Source organism: Labeo rohita, chromosome 3 (assembly GCF_022985175.1).
Source record: "Labeo rohita strain BAU-BD-2019 chromosome 3, IGBB_LRoh.1.0, whole genome shotgun sequence".
Classification (NCBI taxonomy): Eukaryota; Metazoa; Chordata; class Actinopteri; order Cypriniformes; family Cyprinidae; genus Labeo; species Labeo rohita.
This window is the reverse complement of record NC_066871.1, coordinates 13,766,913-13,793,572: the sequence shown is the minus strand read 5'-3', so window position 1 is coordinate 13,793,572 and position 26,660 is coordinate 13,766,913. Positions and strand designations below refer to the sequence as shown.

Below are 26,660 nucleotides of genomic sequence, written 5' to 3'. Positions count from 1 at the left end.
GAATATTTGAGCTTTGTCACGGACAAGTAAGTAACACCTAGCTACCTTTTCTATGTTAAAAGGCACAGCAAAACATGAAACATAAACACAATGTTAGAAAATCACAAAACAAGGACACTTTTACTAAAATCACAACCACAGACTTTAAGTAAAACATGTGGTTTAATTATACAAAAACATGTCCAATCAAAATACGTGAAGTATAAAAGTATAAAATTGTTCACTGGCTCTTAAAGTGGCTCTTAAAAAAACATACAATTGAAAAAGTGTCTCAGTCTTCTCTTCTAAGACTCATCCTTCGTAATCAATTAATAAAATAATTATAAAACAAGTCTGGTTCATGTGAGTACAATTCTGTGTGAGGGGCACAGTAAAATTAAAATGAACAATGTAAGACATTGCAATCTATATAAACCTTCATTTTCTGGCATTCCCTTCTTTTCGGAGACACGTGCATGTCATTAACTTATATAAATAAACAGATATTTAATAAGCTGCCTATTGAAATGGGTGACTTTCAGTCGGCTTTGTTTTTTCATGCATTCAGATCGATTCATCTATGCTTAATTACTCAATAGCTGTCATAATAAATTTAAAAAGTCAATTGTTATGACTTGTGTCAAAATCGAAATCACAAAGATGTTATTCTCAGAGTCAGCTAAACAGCTCTTGTCACTAACTAACAACACTCTACATTAGGGTTAAAGATTTCATACAGTGCATAAAGTGGACACTCAAATGAGTTTGTGGTTCTGCATTGTTGTTTTGTACATCTGGTTATGTACACAATTTGTCTGAATGCTTCAAATAAGCCTTTTTTCACATTTCACTGGATTGTGTATTTATATCCTGAAGACAACAAAACTTATATGTGCACTTTGGAGATAATAATGCTGTGAAATACCTGTACATTAATGCTAAATTAATGATAAAAAGTACAGTAACATTTTCCAGTCAGAGGTCACCCCTAGAAAACATGCTCATCCTTCATCCTGGTTTAGTCAATCCTAGAGACGGCCAGGTGCACATTCACTGGGGAGTGTTAAGCCAGGACGTTTTTCTGGGGTGGGATACAATCTTGGATGAAGAAGAAACGGAGCAGAAGAAGGAATAAGAACAAAATCTTCTTGCACCTGGACATCTAGGACCTCCTGTCTCCATTTTTAGTCTTGAGAACAACTAGGACCACCATAACAGGGATTAGGCATATGGGGGTCATGACAAGGGCAAGGACGATGCTGGGAGGGGGGTCCCTCAGTGCCTCTGTGGGGCATTCTTGAAAATAGGTGGTGTGGATATCCACAAACATGTGTTCAACCAACTGATTCGGCCATGGAAGCAGCAGACAGTCAGCAATAGTCTCAGTACACAGAGTGAAATTGTTATATGCACTGCAAGAGAGACAGATAAAGAAAGAGTCACCAACTGTTAACACACATCTTATATGACATTTGATGATAAATCCTTAGAATGTACCTTTTCACTTTTTCCAGTGAACACCAGTCGGTACTGTTCATGGACCCCATAGCAAGATCAAAAGTATATTTACACCAGTGCACCAGCAATTCATAGCAGTCTTGCGTTTTGAGGGGACCACAAACTGAACAGTATGCCTCACAGATGATTTTGTTACCACAGCCTATGATGTAAATGAAAGTAAATAAATAATGAATAATGTGAATCATTCTGTCATGCACAATGGAGTTTTCTTTATATCTGTATAGCGTCACAGTCAAGCTGATACCTACATTAAGTATTTTAGCTTAGTTTATTAACTTAAACTTTTTTATGGTAGCTAATGTACATACCAATTGTTCCTCCACCTCCATAGCCAGGATCTAAAAACATAAATAAATACATGCATAATGTAAACATACGCAAAATGTGCATACTGTATAATGTGTCCAAACATGTTACAATGAAATGAAACCCCCTGGCTTTCGTTATTAAAAATAATAACAATAATAACAAACATAACTGCTTTATTAAAAAGGACAAAACAAGATAACTATTCTACTATACGTTACGTTAACTATACGTTAGTAATCTGCATCCTTGAAAGTACAGCTTTGTCATACACTGTATAATGTCCAGTTCAGGTTAAAAGAAAGCTCAAGATGTCTACGACGCACACACAAAAACTTACCACAGAGAACAGACAGTAAGACGCCAAAAAAGCTGAACGATACCCTCATATCAGAGCAAACGAGCGCTGGCGAGCTGGTTTCAACCCGCCGCTGAATGTGCCTGAACTTTTACACCGAAGAACGCGAGGCATAACAGGAAACGCGACGGGTGGAAGCGTGATGCGCCGTCACCACATGTGGAATCACGGTTACCAGATGTTCAGAAAGCTGCTGACCGAGAGCGCTTTAATTTTCCCACGTAATAATGCTCCACCTCTGGCCGCCTCTGTCTCTCCCTCTATCCCTCTTTCTCTCTCTTTTCCAGTCAGTTTTCAACAGAAAAAAACTATAAGACCGTTCTGTGACTTTTCACAGAATTTAAAACGCGCCATAAATTCAATCCATTAAGCTAAATATTAAAATATAAACAAGAAGTGTTTACAAAGGTGCTTATTTTGTATTTATATACTTTAAATACCATTGATTACAAAACTCATGTTTATCTTTAAAGGATTAGTTCACTTCCAGAATAAAATATTCCTGAAAATTTAATCACCCCTATGTCATCCAAGATGTTCATGTCTTTCTTTCTTCAGTCGAAAAGAAATTAAAGTTTTTGAGGAAAACATTCCAGGATTTTTCTCCATGTAGTGGACTTCAATAGGGATGAATGGGTTGAAGGTCCAAATTGCAGTTGCAATGCAGCTTCACAGGACTCCCAGCCAAGAAATAAGGGTCTTATTTAGTGAAACGATCAGTCATTTAAAATGTATATTATTTTTAACCACAAATGCTCGTTTTGAACTGGCTCTGAGATGCGCGTATGCGACTTAATCATGTTGGAAAGGTCACGTGTGGTTAGTTCTTCCTATGTGTATACTAGGGTAGGGTAGGATGAAAACTCATCTCCATCCTATGTAAAGGGCGTTTGACTTTCTTTGCGCGCCCACTTTTGCGTGTCACGTGTGACCGTTTCAACGTGATTACATAATGCGTGAAGTCGAGCTAGTGCAAGGTGAGCATTTGTGGTTAAAAAGTATACAATTTTATTTATTTATTTATTTTTTTTAAAGAAAATGACAGATTGTTTGCTAGACAAGGCCCTTATTCCTTGGCTGGGATCGTGTTGAATCCCATTGAAATCCACTATGTGGAGAAAAATCCTGAAATGTTTTCCTCAAAAAACCTTGATTTCGTTTTGACTGAAGAAAGACGAACATCTCGGAAGGCATGGGGGGTGAGTAAATTATCAGAACATTTTTATTCTGGAAGTGAACTAATCCTTTAACTCTACAACCTCTCAGTTCACATATGTCTCACAATATGACTTCCCAAGTAGGCTACATCATAACTTAGCTCTTTGCTCATTTAAAGTTGACCAAAGTACTAACTTTGATAAAGAACCGCTTTATACTAGTAAGGGATAGGGACCGCATACGTCATGCTGTGTGGTTTTAATTAACTTAAACGAACCAAATCCATCTTATTTTTCAATGCAGAATAAGCCAGTTTCTATTAATTGAATGTGCGAGATTTACGGTTCATTATAACTGCTGTTGGGAAATAACAAGAAGAATAACAAAGTGCAGTAAACGGTAAAACTATTTGCACTAGAAACTAGTGTGTTCATAATTAAGATAATACATTAAAAGATAATGGTAAGGCACACCAGTTTGCAAGAACAAGCAGCAAAACATAGAAAAAACAGATGGATGCAAATGACACTGGAAGCCAGACACATTAAATTTACAAATGGCCGTGCCCACTCTTACAGGAACAGTAAAGTGTATAAGAGTCATTCATTCGGGATTTCAAGCTCACTAGTCACGTGGTTTGTTTTTTTAACGTTCATAAGAGTCATTCGTTTGGGAATCAGACTACACTGTCACTGTAAGTTTTGATTTACACAACAGCAATATACCAAAAGTGGAAAAGTTTTGCCTTTACATTTTTGAAAGGTTTCACATGCAGACAACAACACTGTCAAAAATATAAATGAAAATGACTTAAAACACTGTATTATTCATGCCAGGCATCACGGTGTAAAGAAACACTAAAGAAAATGTAATACACATGTGCATTATTTTTTTTTAATCTACTTTTTTGCAGTTTACACAGAGAAAATAAGGCGTTGTTTACAAAATCTTGCACTTTGAAAACAGTTTTTTAATGTTTGCGTTTTCAGGTCCCCAAATGAGGTCATGAAGGCCCTCTTTACAGGTTGTGTAAACACCCCTTATGGGACGCAAATTTATGGTGATGCCATGTACATGCATTTTACATTTTCAGTCTATATGCATGTGTGAGTATTCAGCATTTTTAGTTTTCGCAGATCTGTGTGAACAGGGATTGTATATTCTGTATGCAAATTTTTCAAAAATGCAAAAGAAAAACTTTCCTGTTTGTAGTACATTGTTGTTGTGTACCTTTAGTAGTGGTGTTGCGGTGAGTAGTAGTGGTAATGTCAGATTATTTTTGTAGTACAAAGAATGCATGTTTGAGAAAAGTTAACCAAGCTTCACAAAAGTCCTTCAGCATTTTTGTTTAAACAAAACGGTTTCAGCATTAGAGCCGGTTCTCAGTTCTAGTCCAGACGCTTGATATTGTAAAGCACTGTTGTGTTTAAAGATTGCTGTTTCCCTGAGGCGCGGATCTTTTCTGGGCTGAGCACACCCAGGCCAGATGCACATTTGCAAACGGGTCTTCCCCTTTTAAAAAACACTCCATTTCTCTCAGGTTGATTCCTTGTCGGCTCAGTGGTTCTGATTTATTTGCGTTTTTCGCATCTGTTTCCAAACAGGAAACATAAGTGAACATTTAGGGCCAGAGCAGGGCGGCTTGATGGAACGGACACTTTTAAGAATAACTGGGTCATATTAAACAGATCGAGTTCGGGAAACGATATAATCAGAGTTTGCCATCTGTGCTCGAAGGGCTGCACTTTTTGGTTTGAGCCCAGCTGTGATTGAAACAAACTCTCAGCTCACTCACTTCAAAGGAAGAGAAAGAAGCGAATCCAGAGCCGAGGGAGGGCTGGAACAGTTTATGTAACACTTCTGGGCTTGTGGATCTTATGTTGACCATGTGAGATTGTCTTCGACCAGTACCAATAGCATTTAGTTGTAGTATTCATGTTTTAAAATGTTTTGATTTTGCAAATCACATTTTTGTGTTGGACAAATATAAATGATAACAAGGCTGTAAGGGATAGACTTACTGTCAGTGGCACATATTTTATAAAGGCCCAAGATAATGTAATTTTAGCCAACTCTCAACTTGCACAACTAGTGATTTTGTCTACTGAAAGACAAAATGCCCCCCAGAATATACACTACCGTTCAAAAGTTTGGGGTCAGTACATTTTTATTGTTTCTTTTTTTTTTTTTTAAGAAATTAATACTTTTCTTCACCAAGGATGTATTAAGTTAATAATTAAAAGTTTATTAAAAGTTAATAATAAATAATTTACATTGTTATAAAATATTTATATTTTGAATAAACACTGTACTTTTTAAACTTGTTATTCATGAAAGAATCCTGAAAAAAAAAAATCACAGGTTCCAAAAAATATTTGGCAGCACAACTGTTGATATTATCCAACATTGATCATTCTAATAATAAATCCGCATATTAGAATGATTTCTGAAGGATCATGTGACACTTAAGACTGGAGTAACAGCTGATAAAAATTCAGCTTTTCATCACAGGAATAAATAATATTTTAAAGTATGTTAATATAAAAAAAACATTATTTTATATTGTAAAAACATTTTGCAATATTACTGTTTTTTTTCTATATTTTTAATCAAATAAATGCAGCCTCGATGAGCATAAGAGACTTCTTTAAAGACTATTACAAGTCTTACTGACCCCAAACTTTTGAACGGTAGTGTATATATATATATATATATATATATATATATATAAAGAGTTCAGATGCAAAACCAGCTAAAAGCCATCTATATATATATATGTAAACGTTTTGTTAGCTGAACAATCAGTACAATGTTTAATTGAGGTACAATCCATTGAACACACTTGAACACACTTCTATCCCTTACAGCTTCGTTTTCATTTCTGTCAAAAATTTAATATGGTCTACACCCCTGAAAAAAGATCCAGGTCAGTCTCCCTACAATATGAAGCAACCTATATATTTAAAACAATATTTTTGTAGTATATAAGCAATATCATACTCATAGACATGGGGTAAGGCTTTATATCAGCACTGCTGTGATTCGACCGCAGGCCGAGTGCCGTAGGTAATCACAGCGTGCCACTATACAGCCATATCTCATGTCTATGAGTGTGATATTGTGTTTATACAACAGTTCAACGAGTATGTAAAAAACAGACTAACAACGGAGTGTCTTTAAAAGCCCACTTTTATGCAGAACTATTTCCTTCTAACATGGATTCAAATCTCAAGTTGACAGCTGAACAGCTGAGCCCAAGCCTCCGTTACTAATTCCAAAACGTCAATTTAGAATTAGTAACAAAGGAATGTTGAGTTGCTTCATTCAAAGCTTATTGTATTACTACAGTAAAAGCTTACTGTATTATGTAGAGTATGGGAGAGAGATGGACTGGGCGAGTGTGATTACCTGCATCTGATACAGCCTTTATTCTTCGGATCTGTCTGTTTTCACATTAAACTTTAGTTTGAATGTCTGCTGAGGAAAGTGTTATCTTTGTCATAACATTAATATCGTTTCATCTGTTAAGGGTGATTTTGCTGCTCAGTGCATTTGTTCCCTGCATCACGTTGTAGATGAAACTAAAAATAACTTCCGTTTATAGCGTTTACTTTTCTAAGTAAAAGTCTTTACTGCTGACTCACTTATAAAAACAGTCTCTTGTCACCATCTAATAGCGAAACAACTAAACTCGCCATCACAAACACGCACCGTTTCTCAATACCAAACACAATTATACTATTACTTACATAAAATGTTATTAACTGATTAATAATATTTAATAAACAACAACAACAGCCATCATAAAAATTGCTAGGCAGTTCAGTCAAAAGCACAATGGTGTTCTGATATATAGCACTGAATTAAGATAAACATGAGATTTTGCCAAAACTGTCTTCTCTGGAACAAATAATAGATTAATGAGACCAAAGACTAACGTTAGATTTACCCATAACGAATGATATCTCATGTTTATCCACCATGGAGACAACAGAGCCAGCGGCAAATTTAAGAAGATCTGGCCGAGGTGAGGCTGCTCTTGTGTGGGTTCATGAGTGCAGAATGGCCGCTGATGGTCCAGGGCTCTCATGTCGTTGATGCAAATTTTCAAGTAGACGTTATCTTTATTAACAAACTGCATATTTGAACTATTAACAAGTACATTCATATGTGAAAACCTCTTTAAACTAAATTCCGTGACACTAGTATTGTTTTGTCATTTCTATCATGACAACTCTTGTGCCTTGTTCAGACTGTCAGTCCAAATAAGATTTTTGTGCATGTCCTAATGGTATCCGTTCTAGACTGACTGGCCACAAGTTTTACTAAATATCTGCACTGGTTTCTATTGCAGGGGACATTGCGTTAAAAACAACAATACAGATGTTGTCTTGCGATATGAAAACATGTTGCCGTTGCAGTGGACTATATTTCGTTTTATGAGGCAGCGGCAGAAACGCAGGAAGCTGGGGCCAGTTGAATAAACGTAGCCTCTCTGTTAAGACAGTGTCTTAAGAGCTAGTTTGAACAACTAGCAGTTAACCAAGTCTTATATTTTGGATTCAACTAATTCAAACTATGCTAAGCCTTCATGTAACTGAATGTAAAAAAAATTGACCAGTCTTCAAGAAAAAAATTAGACGACTAACTTTTAAAGGAGAAGTCCACTTCCAGAACAACAATTTACAAATAACTTACTCACCCCCTTGTCATCCATGATGTTCATGTCTCTTTCTTCAGAAATTATGTTTTTTGAGGAAAACATTTAAGCATTTTTCTCCATATAATGGATTGATATGGTGCCCCGATTTTGAACTTCCAAAATGCAGTTTAAATGCGACTTCAAACGATCCCAAATGTGGTTGTAAACAATCCCAGCTGAGGAAGAAGGGTCATATCTAGCATAACGATCGGCTATTTTAATAAAAATAATACAATTTATTGTAATGCCAAGCCAGCAGAGGGAGCCATCACCCGAATACTGACTGCGCGCTCCCTCTGCTGCTTCTACTGCTACTTCCTGTTTGGCAGTATTTAAGGACTCACCATGTGCTCACACATTGCGAAGTATTGCCAGTTTACCTGCCTTACCAAGCGTTTTCTGATTACTCTGATTTGTTTGCACGTGTATGATTCTGCCTCGTTTTCTGACTACCGATTTACGGATTACCCTTGGACTGTCGAAAGAGTGGACTGCTTTCTGGTTAACGACCCATTGCCTGGTTTTACGTGTATGTTTGCTGCTTTGTACAATAAACCTCTGCATATGGATTCTAACGCCGCCTCAGCGCCTTCGTTACAGAATACTTCGCCTCCCTTGAATCCAGCGGAGGTCTCCAACTTGCAAGCAGCGTTTGCTTATCAGAGCGAACTCCTAAAGAATTATCAAGAACAGCTTACGAAGCTGCAGTCTGTCAACGAACATCTGACACACTACGTGCGAGCCCTCCCTCCACCTATGCCTTCTACGGTAAGCTTTGCTCTCCCTACCAAATTCGATGGCACAGCTGAGCAATGCAAAGGGTTTATTCGACAAGTGAAACTGTATTTTGATTATCAACTTGAACGATTTGAATCTGAAGAGAAAAGATGTGCGTTTCTCATGACGCTGCTCACAGGGAGGGCTCTCGATTGGGCTTCAGCGGTATGGGATGCCGACTCACAGTTTAAGCGATCTGTTGACTATTTCTTGCAACAAATTCAGGAAGTATTCGAATATCCCGCAGGGGGCAGGGATATTTCGAATCAAATCATTCACGCTCGTCAAGGCAACCGCACCGCAGCTGATTACGCCATTGAGTTTCGTACTCTAGCAGCTCAGAGCGGATGGAATGATGTTTCTCTCAAAGCCGTCTTTTACAACAGTTTGAACAGTGATTTACAAACTGAGCTCGCCTGCCGACGGGAGAATTCATCATTTTCAGAACTGGTTAACCTCGCCATTAAACTTGATAATCTCATGAGGCAGACACCCAAACAACGCTCAGCCAAGAGTTATCATCGCAACTCCCGAGCTCCAGCTCAGTAACAGAACAAGTACCGATCGAACCCATGCAAATAAACGCTTCACGATTATCTGAGGAGGAACGTACTCGACGCCGTCAAAATCACCTGTGCTTTTACTGCGGTGAACCAGGCCACCGTAGCACTGGATGTCCACTCAAATCCAAGACCTCCTCAAAGGTAAATATCCAAAACCTCTCCATATTACAATACAAATCTTTGACACTGCCGGTTACCATAAGAACTGATACCCTCTCTCTCGATCTGACAGCGATGATTGACTCTGGGGCTGCGTTGAACATCATCAATAAGGACATCGTAGAAAAATTCAACATTCCAACTCAACCATGCATCCCGCCCATTCGAATCAAAGCCATCAATGATACTCTCATCGACCACGGCATCCACCATCAAACCAAGACAGTGAAACTGCAGGTTGGATTACTTCATCAGGAGAACATTACCCTGTATGTGGTTGATTCACCCAAGTACGAGATTATCCTCGGATTCCCCTGGCTCTCCATCCATGATCCTGCCATCTCGTGGAATCAAGGGGAATTAACTCACTGGTCACATTTCTGTTTAAGGAACTGTCTTCCTGCTCAACCACAACCCTGTCTCACCACAAGCATTGAAAGTCCAGACACGAAGGTAAAAATCTCCATTCCTGAGCAGTATCAAGATCTATCAGAAGTTTTCAGCAAAACCAAGGCTACCTTACTCCCTCCACACCGGCCATGGGACTGTGCCATTGACCTGCTGCCGAACGCCATGCCACCTAAGAGTAAGGTGTACCCGTTGTCTAGAATGGAGGACCAGGCTATGGAGGAGTACATTGAGGAAGCACTAGAATCAGGTTTCATCCGTGCATCAACATCCCCCGCAGCAGCAGGCTTCTTCTTCGTAGCCAAGAAGGATGGAGGTCTGAGGCCGTGCATCGATTACCGTGGACTCAACAACGTCACAATAAAGTTCCGTTACCCATTGCCTCTTGTACCCCCGGCTCTAGAACAACTGCGGGAAGCCACCATTTACACCAAACTTGACTTACGAAGTGCATATAACCTCATCAGGATCAAGGAAGGAGATGAATGGAAGACTGCATTTCTCACCACTAGGGGGCACTACGAATATCAGGTGATGCCGTATGGGTTAGCCAACGCCCCAGCTGTATTTCAGTCATTCATAAATGAAATTCTGAAGGACTTCATGAACAAGTTTGTAATCGCCTACATTGACGATATCCTGATTTACTCCAAGTCAGAGACAGAACACATCACTCACGTGCATGCAGTCTTATCCCGTCTACTGGATAACCAATTGTATGTCAAGGCAGAGAAATGTGAATTCCACGTCCACCAGACATCCTTCCTGGGCTATGAGGTCAGTCACCAGGGGGTCAAGATGGATCCCACGAAGATTCAGGCAGTCACAGGTTGGCCTCAACCCTCAACCATTAAGGAGCTTCAGAGATTTCTGGGCTTCGCAAATTTCTACCGACGATTCATACGTAATTATAGCACCATAGCTGCTCCTCTTACCTCACTGTTAAAGAACAAACCCAAGAAACTCTGTTGGACAGAGGAGGCAGATCGAGCGTTTTCCGCACTCAAGACAAGTTTCACGTCAGCCCCTATTCTGAAGCACCCCAATCCCGAATTACCGTTTGTCGTGGAGGTGGATGCATCGGACTGTGGAATTGGAGCCATTCTCTCTCAACGTCATGGTCAACCAGGCAAACTCCATCCTTGCGCCTTCTACTCCAGAAAACTCACCAGTGCCGAACGAAATTACGACGTTGGAAACAAGGAGCTGTTGTCCATGAAAGCAGCTATCGAAGAGTGGCGACACTGGCTGGAGGGCGCTCGTCATCCCTTCCAAGTAATCACAGACCACAAGAACCTCGAGTATATCAAAGGTGCAAAGAGACTAAATCCACGCCAGGCTCGATGGGCTCTCTTTTTCACCCGGTTTAACTTCACAGTCACTTACCGACCAGGCAGCAAAAATAGCAAGGCAGATGCTCTCTCCCGGCAACATGATCCTCATCTAGACACTCATCCACCGGAACCCATCCTTCCACCCACCGTCATTCTGGCCCCTGTCTCATGGGATATCATGGAGGAAATCCAACGCAGACACGATCAAGATCCACCACCACCACAATGTCCACCTAATAAGCACTACGTACCTCAAGAAATGCGTCACCAAGTACTCCAATGGGTCCACACCTCTCTCAGTGCTGGCCACCCAGGTATATCACGAACTCTACATCTCCTAAAGAACTCATTCTGGTGGCCATCCATGACCAAAGACACCGCTACCTATGTCAAATCCTGCCAGATCTGTGCTCAATCTAAGACCCCCAAGGAACTACCGTCAGGTCTACTCCAGCCCTTACCTATTCCACAACGCCCTGGTCCCATCTATCAATCGATTTCGTCACTGACCTGCCACCTTCCCAGGAGTTCACAGCCATACTGGTAATCATCGATCGTTTTTCCAAATCCTGCCGTTTAATTCCTTTGAAAGGTCTCCCCACAGCCATGGAAACTGCCTTAGCCCTCTTCCACCATGTCTTCCGTGTCTATGGCTTACCTGAGGACATTGTAAGCGACAGAGGAACTCAGTTCACATCCCAAGTCTGGAAAGCCTTCTGCAAGCAACTCGACATTAATGTCAGTCTCACCTCAGGTTACCATCCTCAGAGTAATGGCCAGGTGGAGAGATTAAATCAGGAGATCGGTCGATATCTTCGCACCTATTGCAGTCGTGAGCAACACAGATGGTCAGAGTTTCTCCCCTGGGCTGAATATGCCCAAAATTCACTCACCCATTCCTCTACAGGCCTCACCCCCTTTCAGTGTGTCCTGGGGTTTCAGCCGCCGATGTTCCCGTGGTCAGGTGAACCGTCTTCAGTGCCGGCAGTCGATGACTGGATTAAGCGTAGCGAGAGGGTGTGGGACAGTGCCCATGTGCGTCTCCAGCGGGCTGTAAGGAATCAGGAGATTCAGGCCAACAGACGCCGCCTGCCACACCCTCCCTACCAACCTGGACAGCGGGTCTGGCTCTCTACACGGGACATCAAGCTGCGGCTGCCCAGCAGGAAGCTCAGCCCAAGGTATGTAGGCCCATTTAAAATTCTTAAACGAATTAATGAAGTTACATACCAGCTTGAGCTTCCTCCTAACTACCGTATCTCTCCCTCCTTCCATGTATCGCTCCTCAAACCGGTCCACCCGGAGGCTGACCCCAGCCAGATGGCCCCAGAACCGCCGCCACCCCTGGAAGTGGACGGCTTGCCTGCATATCAGGTGAAGGAGTTGCTGGACTCTCGGCGAGGGGGTCAGCTCCAATATTTGGTGGACTGGGAGGGCTATGGACCTGAGGAGAGGTCATGGGTAGCCGCCAACGACATTCTGGATCCGTCTCTCATAGAGGAATTCCACCGAGCCAGACCCGACCGTCCAGCACCACGACCACGGGGACGTCCTCGTCGAGCTCCAGGAGTCGCTCCTAGAGGGAGGGGTTCTGTAATGCCAAGCCAGCAGAGGGAGCCATCACCCGAATACTGACTGCGCGCTCCCTCTGCTGCTTCTACTGCTACTTCCTGTTTGGCAGTATTTAAGGACTCACCATGTGCTCACACACTGCGAAGTATTGCCAGTTTACCTGCCTTACCAAGCGTTTTCTGATTACTCTGATTTGTTTGCACGTGTATGATTCTGCCTCGTTTTCTGACTACCGATTTCTTGGATTACCCTTTCTGGATTGTTGAACTGTGTGGACTGATATCAAGGTTTGACCTTATTGCCTGGCTTTCTCACTACGATTTACGGATTACCCTTGGACTGTCGAAAGAGTGGACTGCTTTCTGGTTAACGACCCATTGCCTGGTTTTACGTGTATGTTTGCTGCTTTGTACAATAAACCTCTGCATATGGATTCTAACGCCGCCTCAGCGCATTCGTTACATTTATATACTTTTTAATGCCAAACGCTAATCTTGACTTACTCTGCCTGGACTGTTTTTTGTTCTGGTTCATGACAGTTAGGGTATGTCGAAAAACTCCCATCTCATGTTCTCCCTCAACTTCAGAATCGTCCTATATCGCTGTTTTACGTTTTTTGTTCAGGGTGTTTGATCTTTTTTGCATGTTCACTTTGAAAAGACTGGATCAGAACTTTTGCAATGATGTAGGATGAGTTTTTCGAATGCATGCATTCGGATATGTAAGATTGGGTTCAGGCCTCATTCATATGTGAAAATAATTCAGAAATAAATCAGACATGCTAATACGAATGTCATGTAAACAGGCAGAACGGATTTTCTGAGGCATTTTGTACATTGTTAAAACTGCGACAATTTTGGTACAATTTGGACAAATTGCTGCTGCTGATAAGTAAGTACAGGAACTTGCTACCGCCAATACATACACTGAGACAGTGTTGTGAGTATTTAAGACATACTGCTGCCGCACAAGTAGCATATATAACAACCCGTAGCAGATCTATACAGGTGGAGCTAGGGAGGTGGAGGGTTTTAGAGGAAGTCTGAAAGCGTGCTGTGAACTGCTGTAGTGAATGCTAACCAGCTATTTAAATGTAAAAAAGCTAGCTTAGTTTATTGACTGCATATGCAACATTTATCTTATATTATAGGTAGCATGCCATATGTGTTATTAAACTTCAAATATATATTTGAACAATGCAGACTTTGTTTCTGTTTTGGCTCCTAACAACAGCCCAGTCTAAATCTCTCAAGTGCCCATATGTTTATTCAAATCTTAAACTGAAGCAGTTGGTTTATTCTTTGTTCCAGAGACTCTCCCATGAATATAAATATTAGAAAAAAAGGGATCGAAATTGTCAACAAAATCTCTCACTGCAGTGTCGAATTGCGGCACAATATTCTTTTCACCAGTTCTTATCAACAACTTTGTAGCAGTAACCTTTCTAAGCACTGATTGTCTGCTATTCATTGTTAAGCTACTCAGTAAGCACTCAATTCAATCCATACACCGGAAAACAACCTCACAGTAGGGTTTATTTGGACATACAACAAGTCTATCATATTTACACAGCTGTATCACTCACCTGCTCTGGTGTATGCAGTGGTGTGTACTTCTGTCGGCATAGTTGACACAGTCTGTCTCTAGAGCACAGAAGAAAAATAAATGTTCATGAGAGACAGGATTTTTTACTAAAATAACTTTTTAGAGCAAATAGAATTCAATATCAACACAACTCACCACAGTTTGTTTCTGTTCGTTTGGTACCAGGGTCTGCAGAGTTGAGACCGTTAGACACAGACAAACTATCAAGGAAAAAAAACACCTTTGGATTACACACATGAATCACAGTTCAATTCAGAAACACACTTATTTTTCATTATAAGAGAGCAAATTCCAGCAGTTTGGGGAATACTGACTGGCATGGAAAAAGATGCAGGAAGGGAGGAGATGAAGAGCAAGGCATGGAACATCCTCCCTTTGTCCTGACCAGTTGGCTCATGACAATCATTTCCTCAGAAGCTCTCTAATTTATCTATATCTACTGTAACTTAAAGCGTCATTTTAAGTCAGCAGTTTAGTTTACATTCCATTCCATTATATTGTCTTTATGGTGAAGAGGGCAGTAGAATCATATGCCACACAAACACACACACACACACACACATATATATATATATATTAGCAGACATAAAACGTTTATATTATTGCAATTTAAAATAAGAGTTATCTATTTTAATATACTTTAAAATATAATTTATTTCTGTGATGCAAGGCTGAATTTTTATCAGCCATTACTCCAGTCTTCAGTGTCACAGAAGTATCACAGGTTCCAAAAAATATTAAGCAACACAACTGTTTCCAGCACTGATAATAAATCAACATATTAGAATGATTTCTGAAGGATCACGTGACACTGAAGACTGGAGTAATGATGCTGAAAATTCAGCTTTGCATCACAGGAATAAACTCTATTTTAAAGTATATAAAAATAGAAAACAACTATTGGCGATACTGGCAATAATATTTCACAATATTACTATTTTTTAATTTTTTAAACACAGCCTTGATGAGCAGAAAAGACTTCTTTAAAAACATTTAAAATCTTGCTGATCTGGAACTTACACAAACACACACACACACACACGTATATAGTTTTCATTCGGCCTTTGCCCAATAACTAGAATTTTCTCCTGGAGATTGGCTCTGATTTTAAGTTTCAAGCACACTAAACCAAGCTTTTATTTTGAAGGTTCAGATACTTACCCCAAAACAGAAGAGTCCCTGCCGGTTTTGAAAAAGATACAGAAATGTGCGCCATTCTGCTTTAATCCTATGGCAGTTCTATCTGTCTGTCCACCTTAGCTTGCTTAAATCTTATGTATGAACTCTTCAACAGGAAGACTCTAATAAAACAACAGGATGTGCTCATTTCCTTAAAGGGGTGGTGGATTCAGAAATGCAGAGACTTTACAGATAGGGCGGGCTATCCCAATGTTGCCATCATCCATCCCTCTGAATTTCACTCATATTATCTTCACTGTCACTTTCTCTTTCTCTCTCTCTCTTTATCTATCTATCCACCACTATTTGTTATATTAAATCTATCATATCTGCCTTTAAGGATTTTCTTTGTAAGTATTCCTTTGTGTTTTAATAATTCCCAATTATTCAAATGATTTTAATGTCTGCCAAACATTTCTGGGTCTGCCAAACTGATGCATAATATATACTCAGGAGAAGAAAATCATTGTATTTGTCACTGCACACTTTAACAGCATATTTGTTGTGTACATTCACTTGAGGTTGTATGTTTTCCTCTACTCTTAGTCAATTTGAGTAGGAGTCTGAGTGGATGGACTGGAAACTTTGAAAGCATGAGCCAGATTTTGCTTTTAGTTTGGCTCATTTGTTAGAGTATATATATGACGTGATGTGTGATGTTTTGGTGTAAGGCCAACTGGCATTTACTCAGAACTGAGAAAACAGTGCAGATATGGAGGAATCTGCTTTCCACGTTGTTTACACATATTTGACTTCATAATTAGTAAGGATGCGTTCAAAATCCAAATTCAAAATCCCAAACTTGCATGTTCCCCCTATTTGAAAAGTGACTGATTCTGACAACCAAAATCATATGTATGTATACTATAAAATGATTGCATTGTAAAAAAGACATTTCTTTAAAATATTACACCAGAACTGGCTTCTGTGGTAGGTCTCACAGTGTTTATTATTATAGAGTTGAGTAAGCAGCCTCGATCCAAACAGGCTGTTTCTTTTAATGTTTCTGGCAAGGATTCTGTTAACCTCATCGGGCCGTTCAGGGGGTCTCACCCCAGGTGCTTTGGATTGTGAACTGTGCTGCATTGAGGAGGGGAGAGATAAAGACTGATGACAAATCCACCCCCTGAGCATTGGCTCAGAGGAGTGTCTACCCTCGCTATTGACGTACACAGAGCTACAGCACTGCCATTGACGCATGTACACTATGACCACCACTGGCGTGCACTCAGTTCAGCTCAAAAGTGATGCAAGAGGAGAAAGTATCATTCCCTTAGAGTTTCTGCACACACACACTCTCACAGCCACAGATGTGTAAGTCAACGTCATCTGGCGATTCCCCCTCTCTCACTCAGCTGGGCTTGGTCCACTGCCTGGTGAAGTTCTGAGGACCTAAATTACTTCCACATTTGATTCACATTAGCAAGGAGAGACTTGTTTTCCACCCTTAATTGGTTTGCTCTGTTTATAAAGCAGATTAAGTTAGAGGGACAGAAAACACAGGGTTTATTTAGCAGTTCGGGACACTTCAATTTCGCAGAATTGGAGTTCCAAATGGCACAATAAGTACAATCATGTATTTTTTTTTACAGTATTTTGCAATGGATAAACATCAGAAAAGCTGATCATAATCGTGATCGCATAGGGATGAGATTGTCGCACTGATTTTGTGATTCACTAAATCAAAGTTTACTAATGTTAAAAACCTTTTCCCCCCCATAGGAACACGTATGCTGCTCAGGTTTGTGAACAGAAAATTTTCTTAAATTGTCCATGAATGCAGTATGTGATATTGTAGGTCAGTGGTTTTCAAACTGTGGGTCACGACCTGTAGTCTGATTCACAAAACAAATGACTCTTGTAAGTTCTTTTCAGTGAATTCTTCAAAAACACACAATCTCAAGAGTTCAGTCTGAATTCCTTCCTGAAAAAAATTACTTACTTAGTCCAATAGTGTGGTTACTAAATCTTATTGAACTTTTAATGAGTTCACCTGCCCATTCAGTCCTGCTAGATAATGGTAAATGATCTTGGCTTGTTGAAGGAGGAAAAAGAAAGGAGAAGAGAAAGAAAAATGGAGAAGAAGAAGGGGAGGCGGAGAGATGCTGGAAGAATTGTCACTGGGACGGTGCAGTGATTGCTCCTTATATGCAGGGTAGACGTGACATAGTCACAAAATTTTAATCTATTGATTCATGTTCATGGACATAAATTTCCCCCTTTTTTTGGTGTCACTCAGCACGATTTTTAATCTAATGTATTTCAGTAGGGAGAAACTTTCATGCCTGCACCACGTTTTTCTTTCTGCCACTGCAACATGTTCTGTGATTTCCGCCACCATTAATTATTTTATTTTTTATTTACACAATTTAGACATGTTTGAGCACCTACCCAACCCCAACCCTAAACCTACCCATTTGTATATAATATAAAACACAAGATAGGCACATGTGACAACAAACACTGTTTACTTAAAAGTTAAAAAAGCCCAAGTGTTCCGATGTAAAATGACTGATTCGTGCGAAGAATGCACGCAAAAAATCACCAAGGTTGCCAGGTTTTCGCAAACAAACCCCTAGGTTTAGGGTAGGAGTGGTGTTAGGTGGTCCAAAATAATATTATTGATAAAATCATTTCTAGTTTTGCAAATGTGAAGATTTAAACAAGAAAGGGGTATCCTGCACTCGTCGCTACTGAAATACATTAGATTGAAAATTGTGCTGAGTGACATGAAAAAAAGGGGAAATTCATGTCTGTGAACATGAATCAATAGATTAAATTTTCGTGACTATGTCACGATCTGCTGTTAGACTGGGTTGCATATATTATTAATTTAGTCGTAAGGGTGGTCATAAATTTAAAACTGCAGCACTGCATGAAAGTGGAGTAGATTGTGTTTTTATATTTTACATATATTAAATATTTGTTACGTGTTGAATTTAGTCAAGTTGTACTTGTTTGTTGGTGTTTTTGGATCATCGTTGGCGCTTCTGTAGTAAAGAGCAAGTGCGTACACATGGTTGCCAGATTGCAAAAAAACCCCATCACAACATCAGAGAAGCTTGGTGATTTGAACTCTTGTTCTGTGTGTGACAAATTTTAAAGTATATGGAAAAACTAAAAACATTCTGGACTCAGTGTGCATGGACCTTTATCCAAAAAGCTAATGCTAATGTTGCAGCTATATATTTATTGCAGGTACACATGGAAGGAGACCAGAGGCCACTGTATAATTGGCTGAGGTGCCTCACGTAATCCAAGTTAGCCGTTACGCTTTTTCCAACAGTAACTGATACAGACCCTCTCATCTTCTAATAGTAAGACCATCTCTAGTAGAGGCCTGTACAGCAATCCGCAATATTATTTTGTTTTATCGTCAACAATAACGATAAAACGACGCTTCTGGTTTGGAGTTTCTGGTTTGTTTTTTTCAATGGATGTCAGTAGAGGAGCTTTTTAGAGGAAACAGCTTATCATTTAATGAATCGACAGCCTATCGGCTGACTAAACAATACTTTTGGATTGAACTATTTTAAGAGTGTACACCGCAAAAAATGCTGTTTTATAAGAGAAGTCACTGACTTTCTGCGACAGACGGGATCTCCTCCATTGACATCCATTGAAAACAAATGGCCTCTGGTCTCCTTTTTCCACGTACTGCCAGACTGGAAGTGTTAGCTTTAGCCGTTATGCTTTTTCACCTAATGGTTGCAGCATTGCTTTCTAATGGCTTTGCCTACAACCATTAGCTGAAAAAGCGTAACGGATAAAGCTAATGCTTCCAGTCTGGCAGTACGTGGGAAAGGGGACCAGATGCCATTTTTTGAATGGATGTCAATGGAAGTAAGGCTTCACTATGCTGAATAAATAGCTTTTTAGAGGAAAAGGCTTATCATTTAATGAATCGACAGCCTGCTAATCTTAAACATGTTTTACACTACACAATATTTTTGGATTAAACTATTTTTAAAGTTTACCACGAAAAAAAAAAAGCTATTTTATAAGAGAAGTCAATAACTTTTTGCGACAGGTGGGATTCATTTACTTCTCATTTCCTTGATACTTGAGTGTCACACAACTCGATGTCAAGGCTATAATGTGTTTGGTTATTAAGGAACACATGATCCAAGTCAGCCGTTACGCTTTCTCCAATAGTAAGTAATACAGACCCTCTCATCTCCCAATAGTAAGACAATCTCTGATGTTGATATAGTCACAGTTATTGCTTATTGACCTAATCATTGTCTCATCATCGTCTCATTTTAATCATGGAAAAAGCTTGTTGACAAACATTTTGCATCATAGTTTTTGTTAACAAAATAAACACTAGAACTTCCATGTCAATAACTATCTCTCAAAAATATTTTGGTCTTAAATTAATTTGGTCTTTGTTTGTGGATTGTTAATTTATTCTGATAAAGGTTTAATTGAGACCTACACTTTTAAAAATAAAGGTTCTTTACTGGAAACTTTGGAACCTTTCCATTATACAAATTATTCTTTATAGTTGATTTTTTAAAATGATTTTTAACGTTTTCTTTATACTTAGAAAGAAACTGTTCTTTTAAGAACTGTTCACTGAATTTTTCTTCTTCGGTGGTGTCACTGTGAAAACCCACTTTTGGAACCTTTATTTTGAAAAAAATGTTCACTGAAGAAAGAAAATATGTGACCATGGACCACAAAACCAGTCTTAAGTCGCTGGGGTTTATTTGTAGCAATAGCCAAAAATACATTGTATGGGTCAAAATTATTGATTTTTCTTTTATGGCAAAAATCATTAGGATATTAAGTAAAGATCATGTTCCATTAAGATATTTTGTAAAATTCCTACTGTAAATATATAAAAACTTAATTTTTGATTAGTAATATACATTGTTAAGAACATTATTTAAAGAACTTTAAAGGAGATTTTCTCAATATTTTGATTTTTTTGCACCCTCAGATTCCAGATTTTTAAATAGTTGTATCTCGGCCAAATATGGTCCTATATACATCAATGAAAAGCTTATTTATTCAGCTTTCATATGATGTATAAATCTCAATTTTAAAAAAATGACCCTTACGACTGGTTTTGTGATCTAGAGTCACATATAACAAGGAGGATTTAATGGTATATAATAAAAAGTATGTCAAATATATTCCTTTTGTATTTAAATATCATTCTCATAGAGAAAGCTTATATTCACATTTGCATTTACATCCTTTACATTTAGCAGACGCTGTTATTCAAACCAAATTACAAAAGAGGTGCCTCTGTATCTGGAGCTGTTCAACAACATGTCGAATGTCACAGTCTCTGTGACTATATTTCATTTCATCCTCTAAACTCTGGGCCTCAGAGCAAAGAGCCTGTTCCTCAGTACCCCACACACAGGCTGATACTAATCTTCATTTGACGTGCCAAAACCAACATCCAGGGTTTACACTGCACATAATTAAAAACTTTCCACAGATAAGACCTCCCTCTTATGTCTATCTTTCTGCCTGTGTTTGCTTCTGTTGTGAGGTCCAAGATAAACACCAGACTGGCCTAAGAAAACCCTGTTAGGATGGGCCCATTACTGGGATAAGGGTGTGAGGAAAATTTGCGTTACCACTCCATCTATCACATACTGAAGTGCTGAGCAATACCACTCCAACTCTACAGACAGAAGAAGCTCAAACACCTGCACATGGCCAGCTCAATCCAACACAATGTCAGTATCAGAAAACAGAAGACAGAAAATCTGCTAAAATTCAGATACAGTAAACAAAACATCTGTATCTAACAAAAAATAAAGATGTTCATTACAATAGCTTTCACATGCTAGAATTGTTTCCTTGTTAAAGGGATAGTTCACCCACACATGAACATTGTGTCATCATTTACTCACCCTCATGTCATTCCAAACCTACATTACGTTCTTTTCCTGTGAAACACAGAAGTTATTCTGAAGACTGTTGTAACCAGACAGTTTAGGTTACAGTTGACTTCTACTGTATGGACAAAAACACATGTCAGGGCCTTTGTTTTGTCTCAAGATGCACACCAGTAATGTTTTTTTTTCTAAGGCAAGTTTTTAAAAAATGACTTTAATGTCCTACTTGAACTATGGCCTAATCATAGCTTAGTCTAAGCCTTGTCTGTGAAACCAGCCCTATGTCTTTAATGTTAAAACATAACAAAAATCCCTAAGATCTCTTTTCAGACTCTCTGAAATCAAACCAAATATTATTTCACTGTTTTTGCAACACGACAGAACATTTTTCTTTTACTTGTGGAACTAACAGTGTCAATTAATACTCTGGGATAGTTCCGTCAAAAATGAAAAATAGAGAATTAGTTTACTTCTAGAACAAAACGATTGTCACGATTGTCTCTGGCTTCAAGATTACATGAATCAGTGTATAGCATTAGCAAGTAGACAGACCTTATTTAGTTGTCTGCATATTAGTTTTGGCACAAAAGATGATAAATGGTGTGTGTAAATGGTCTAAGCACTAATCTAAAATGTGTTGGTCAAAGGATTAGTTCACTTCCAGAATAAAAATTTCCTGATAATGTACTCACCCCCTTGTCAACCAAGATGTTCATGTCTTTCTTTCTTCAGTCATAAAGAAATTATGTTTTTTTCCGTCCATGTAATAGACTTCAATGGTGCAGTTTCCAAAATCGAACTTCCAAAATGCAGTTTAAATGCAGCTTCAAAGGGCTCTAAACGATTCCAACCGAGGAAAAAGGGTCTTTTTGAAAAGATTTCTATACTTTTTAACCTCAAATGCTTGTCTCGTCTAGCTGTGTGAACTGTTTTTTTTTTCCAGTCATGACAGTTAGGGTATGTCTACAAACTCTCATCTCATTTTCTCATCCAACTCAAAAATCGTCCTACATCGAAGCAGAAGTACCAACCCAGTGAACAAAGTGAACATACTAAAAAGATCAAACACCTTTTAGAAAAAAAAGGTAAAAACTGCGATGTAGGACGACTTTGAAGTTGGAGGAGAAAATGAGACAGTAGTTTTTAGACGTACCCTATCTGTCATAACCAGAAAAAAACAGTTCACACAGAGCTAGATAAGATGAGCATTTGAGGTTAAAAAGTATAGAAATTGTCCTTTTTTTTTTTTTTAAGAAAATAACCGATCTTTTCTCTAGATAACACCCTCATTCCTCAGTTGGGATCATGTAGAGCCCTTTGAAGATGCATTTATACTGCATTTTGAAAGTTCACATTTGGGAGCACCATAAAAGTCCATTACACTGACAGAAATCCTGTATTGTTTTCCTCAAAAAACATCATTTCTTTACAACTGAGGAAAGACAGACATGAACATCTTGGATGACAAGGGGGTGAGTACATGATCTGTAAATTTTTGTTCTGGAAGTGAACTAATTCTTTAAAATCTCTGTGTTGTTCCAAACATGACTTTATTGTGTTGGCTTACGAAACACAATAAGTGTCGCCATTCACTTTCATTACATATTTTTTCAAACAAAATCTAAAATTAAATAAGGTCTGAGTCATTCTGACTAACATCCCATGTTGTGTGTTTCACGAAAGAAAGCCAAATAAGTTTAGAGCAACCTGAGTAAGACTTTTGACTTTTGGGTGATCTGTCTCTTTAAAAAAACAGGACGGAGGTATAAATGGCAACACGTCGCCATCTAGTGTATTTATAAATATCAAAACCAAACATATGTCGAAAGCAAGCTATGATATGAGTTCTTGAATTACAGGCCATAACATAATGTAACTTCTTGTTATTATCAGATTTGTAGTTATTGCAATACTATGGCTACAATACATTTTTGTTCAATTATTTTTTAAATAATAGCGCAACAGCAGTCATAGCGGCTCACATAATAGTAATAGCCTATTACTGATATAATCGGGGCCAGGGAGCGGTGAATGCATGAAGCATTTTACTGCTTCCTATTCGTACTATTAAACTGCGAAAGCGCGTCCATTCAAGCGCGTTCTCGCTGGTCACGTGTGACGCACAGAGAAGGGCCGTGCCTTGTGCGTCGCGCGTCGGGCGGACCTCACGCTGCCCTCGCTCGCTCTCTGGAGGAAAACAGCACATGCTAAGCGCTGCAGATCTCAAGGGAACTGTTCAAAAACAACAAGCATTGGATCCTCAAGCCAAGCCCCTTTGCGCTGAGACTTGTGCCTTTGCATACATTAACATCCACGTGTACATATCCCGTCTATACATATGATTAGGTATCTTCCTATAAAGTAAATACAACTACTTAAATGCTTTCTATGTCAATTGTTTTTATATCACTAGCATTTTATTATATTTAAAATACTTGTTGTTTTTAAAATGTGTATTTTAATCTTATAATTAACACTGTAAATCACTCTACTACGGGACTATCATTATGATTATTATTATTAATATAATTATTAGTGTTATTATTAATAATAACAGACGGATAATCAGACGTTATTATTCGATTAATTACATTTCAAATTACGCTTGATAAATGTCAGAGCTCATGTTTGCATTCAGGCTATTAATTATTGAGAAAATGAGATGCATTATTATTTTCCTCCTCAGCGCACTCGTAGCCTGTGGTCCAGCCAAAGAGAGCTGGAGTATGTTCATAATAAAGACGTCACCCTGTGCTTTGACCGTGCCAACCAAGTGCGCAGCTCTTAACTGTACAACTACAACCTCGACATGCTTACGGACGACCGAGGAATCCTCACATCCCCTGCGCTCGTCAACACAAACATTCTGGCACCGACATCTGCAGTGGGTCGGTAGCCAGGACACCGTTTTTCACTACAGGACGTTTTTGGGAACGCGGACTTCTTTGCTGCGCACTTGAAGCAGAAGCTGCTTCGCGAGGATTTAAAGGAAGGAGCAGGGACTCTTAAGGTATTTCAAACTGCGTCGGCGATTCTCCGTGTCGTTCCCCAGCGTGTGCGAGAGTAATAGAGCATGTGCACACGACATGTTTAAATCGTCTCGGCGTGTATCGTTGGCTTAAATACTGCAAGTATTTTGAACGTGTGGCGTTGTTGAAGCTTAGCGTCCTTCATTTTAAACGCTTTCGTTCGTGGCCCGTGCAGCCGTGCGTTATTCGTTCCCAAACATCATTTTATATTTCATTTTAGTGCCTCGAAAGTTCGAGAAAACAGTATTGGAGGGTTAAGAAATGGTGAAAAGTGTACTACGCACTTATCCGCACTGTGGTGATATGGGCTTGCGAGAGAGACACGCCCACTTCCAGCGTGAGGAGCGCGTGTTTTTCCGAGCACGGTGTCACTTGGATGCGATTTGCATAGCCTGTTTTTGTCCTGCGGTAGCCAACACATCCCCTCTTGTCATTTTCCGTTAAATTACTGTTCTGGTAATCTGAAGTGCTAATCTGAATCTGAAGACCTTTAAATGTGTGATGCGGAATGTTAGTTGTGTTTTGTGAACTGCAGGGGGCAGTGAGTGGGTCCTCTGTGGAGTCACTACTGAATGATAAAGTTTGACTCATGCAATTTATAGGTCCCTTGCGTGTGTGTGTGTGTCTGTCAAAGAGAATGAGTCACATCTGACGGGAACCCTTATGGAAGGTGTTGTTTATCACATCCCAGAGTTTCCCAAAAAGATGAATCTATGGATTCAGAAGAATAACTACCAATTAAATCCACTGTATTATATTTATATATGATACTTATTAGGTGTACTATTATATTATATATAATAATAAATATATACACACATACGCACATATATGACAGTGACAGTGGTGTACTGAAATGAGGCAAAGTGGGTTTTTTATTTTTATTTAATGTAAATTCATGTCACATTCACAATTTCTTGGTTCCTTATGCTACCAGAATAAAAATCTATATTGTATTTTTACATTAACAGTGTAATTAAAGACACAATATGTAAGTTTTCACCACTAGAGAGCGCATATTCAAAACAAACAAAGAAACTAAGGCGTAGTTTGATCATGCCATGATTGAGTGTGGAATCGTCTGAATTGTTGTTTTCATCCCCACATCCGGTGGAATCCGTCGGGACTCGGGCAGAAATCATGGGCGTGGATGAGCTAATGTATTAAAAACTTATTAATCAGAATCAGAATCAGAACAGCTTTATTGCCAAGTATGCTTACGCATACAAGGAATTTGTTTTGGTGTCACAGGCTTCCAGTGCACAGAGACGACAACAACAACACAGAGAAAATATTATAAGTCGAGAATAAAAAAATACACATATGTAAATATAAATAGACAAAAATTGCAATATAAGATTTAAGAAAATAAATAAATTGTATATACAGTTGTGCTACAGATGATAGAAAAAGAACAGAATAGAATAGAATAGAGTAGAATAGAATAGAATGAGATGTTGGGATGTACTGAGATGTAGGTGGTAACAAATAAAGGTTATTGCACATATTTTTATTGCACAGTTGTTCATTAGGTGTATTGCCCGAGGGAAGAAACTGTTCTTATGTCTGGCTGTCCTGGTATTTGTGGCTCTGTAGCGCCGACCAGATGGCACTGTAGGTCACTGTAGCATGAAGCAGGGTGGGCCTGAAAGTCGTCGAAGCAAAACAAGGAAGGTGGAGCGATTGCTAATAAAGGACGAGTGCGATACATGGCTTGAAAGCAGTATAGATTTTATTATATGCCACAGTCGACCGCTTCCGCTTCTTCCAGTCATGCATATATAGGAAAAAGCAGTGCTGTTTTATCATACTAGATACGTTTGCGTGTGTTGAAAGTTCTGTGCGTTCGTCACCTGTCTAACAAAATGCATAACACATTAAAGGAGCAATATCCTATTATGCTCTTTTACAAAGTCTTGATTTTGTTTTGGGTGTGTAATAGCTTGTGGGTGTAATAGGCGAACAGCTATTTCAGTACTGCCACACCCCTCGTCAAAGAAGCAAGTTCCATGTACAACTGTTAGCGCAAGCTAGATTAAAGTGATTCTTATGTCTTAAATATGGATATTTTTCTTACAAAAACGTATTGATTCGCTACAGCAGTCCTTTAGTAACTCAACAGAGCCGTGTGAGGCACTTTTTATTATGG

General features: G+C 39.1%; 1 protein-coding gene across 1 annotated transcript; it reads right to left on the bottom strand.

Moving 5' to 3' along the window:
* Positions 1-143: 143 nt before the first annotated feature.
* ramp2 (receptor (G protein-coupled) activity modifying protein 2) lies at positions 144-15,753 on the bottom strand. Its single transcript, XM_051106053.1, has 6 exons — positions 15,604-15,753; positions 14,578-14,642; positions 14,423-14,480; positions 1,809-1,838; positions 1,477-1,639; positions 144-1,391 (listed from the first exon to the last, which is right to left on the bottom strand). Exons 1-6 carry the CDS (start codon positions 15,656-15,658, stop codon positions 1,142-1,144), a joined length of 621 nt encoding a protein of 206 aa, XP_050962010.1. The 5' UTR covers positions 15,659-15,753; the 3' UTR covers positions 144-1,141.
* Positions 15,754-26,660: the final 10,907 nt, after the last annotated feature.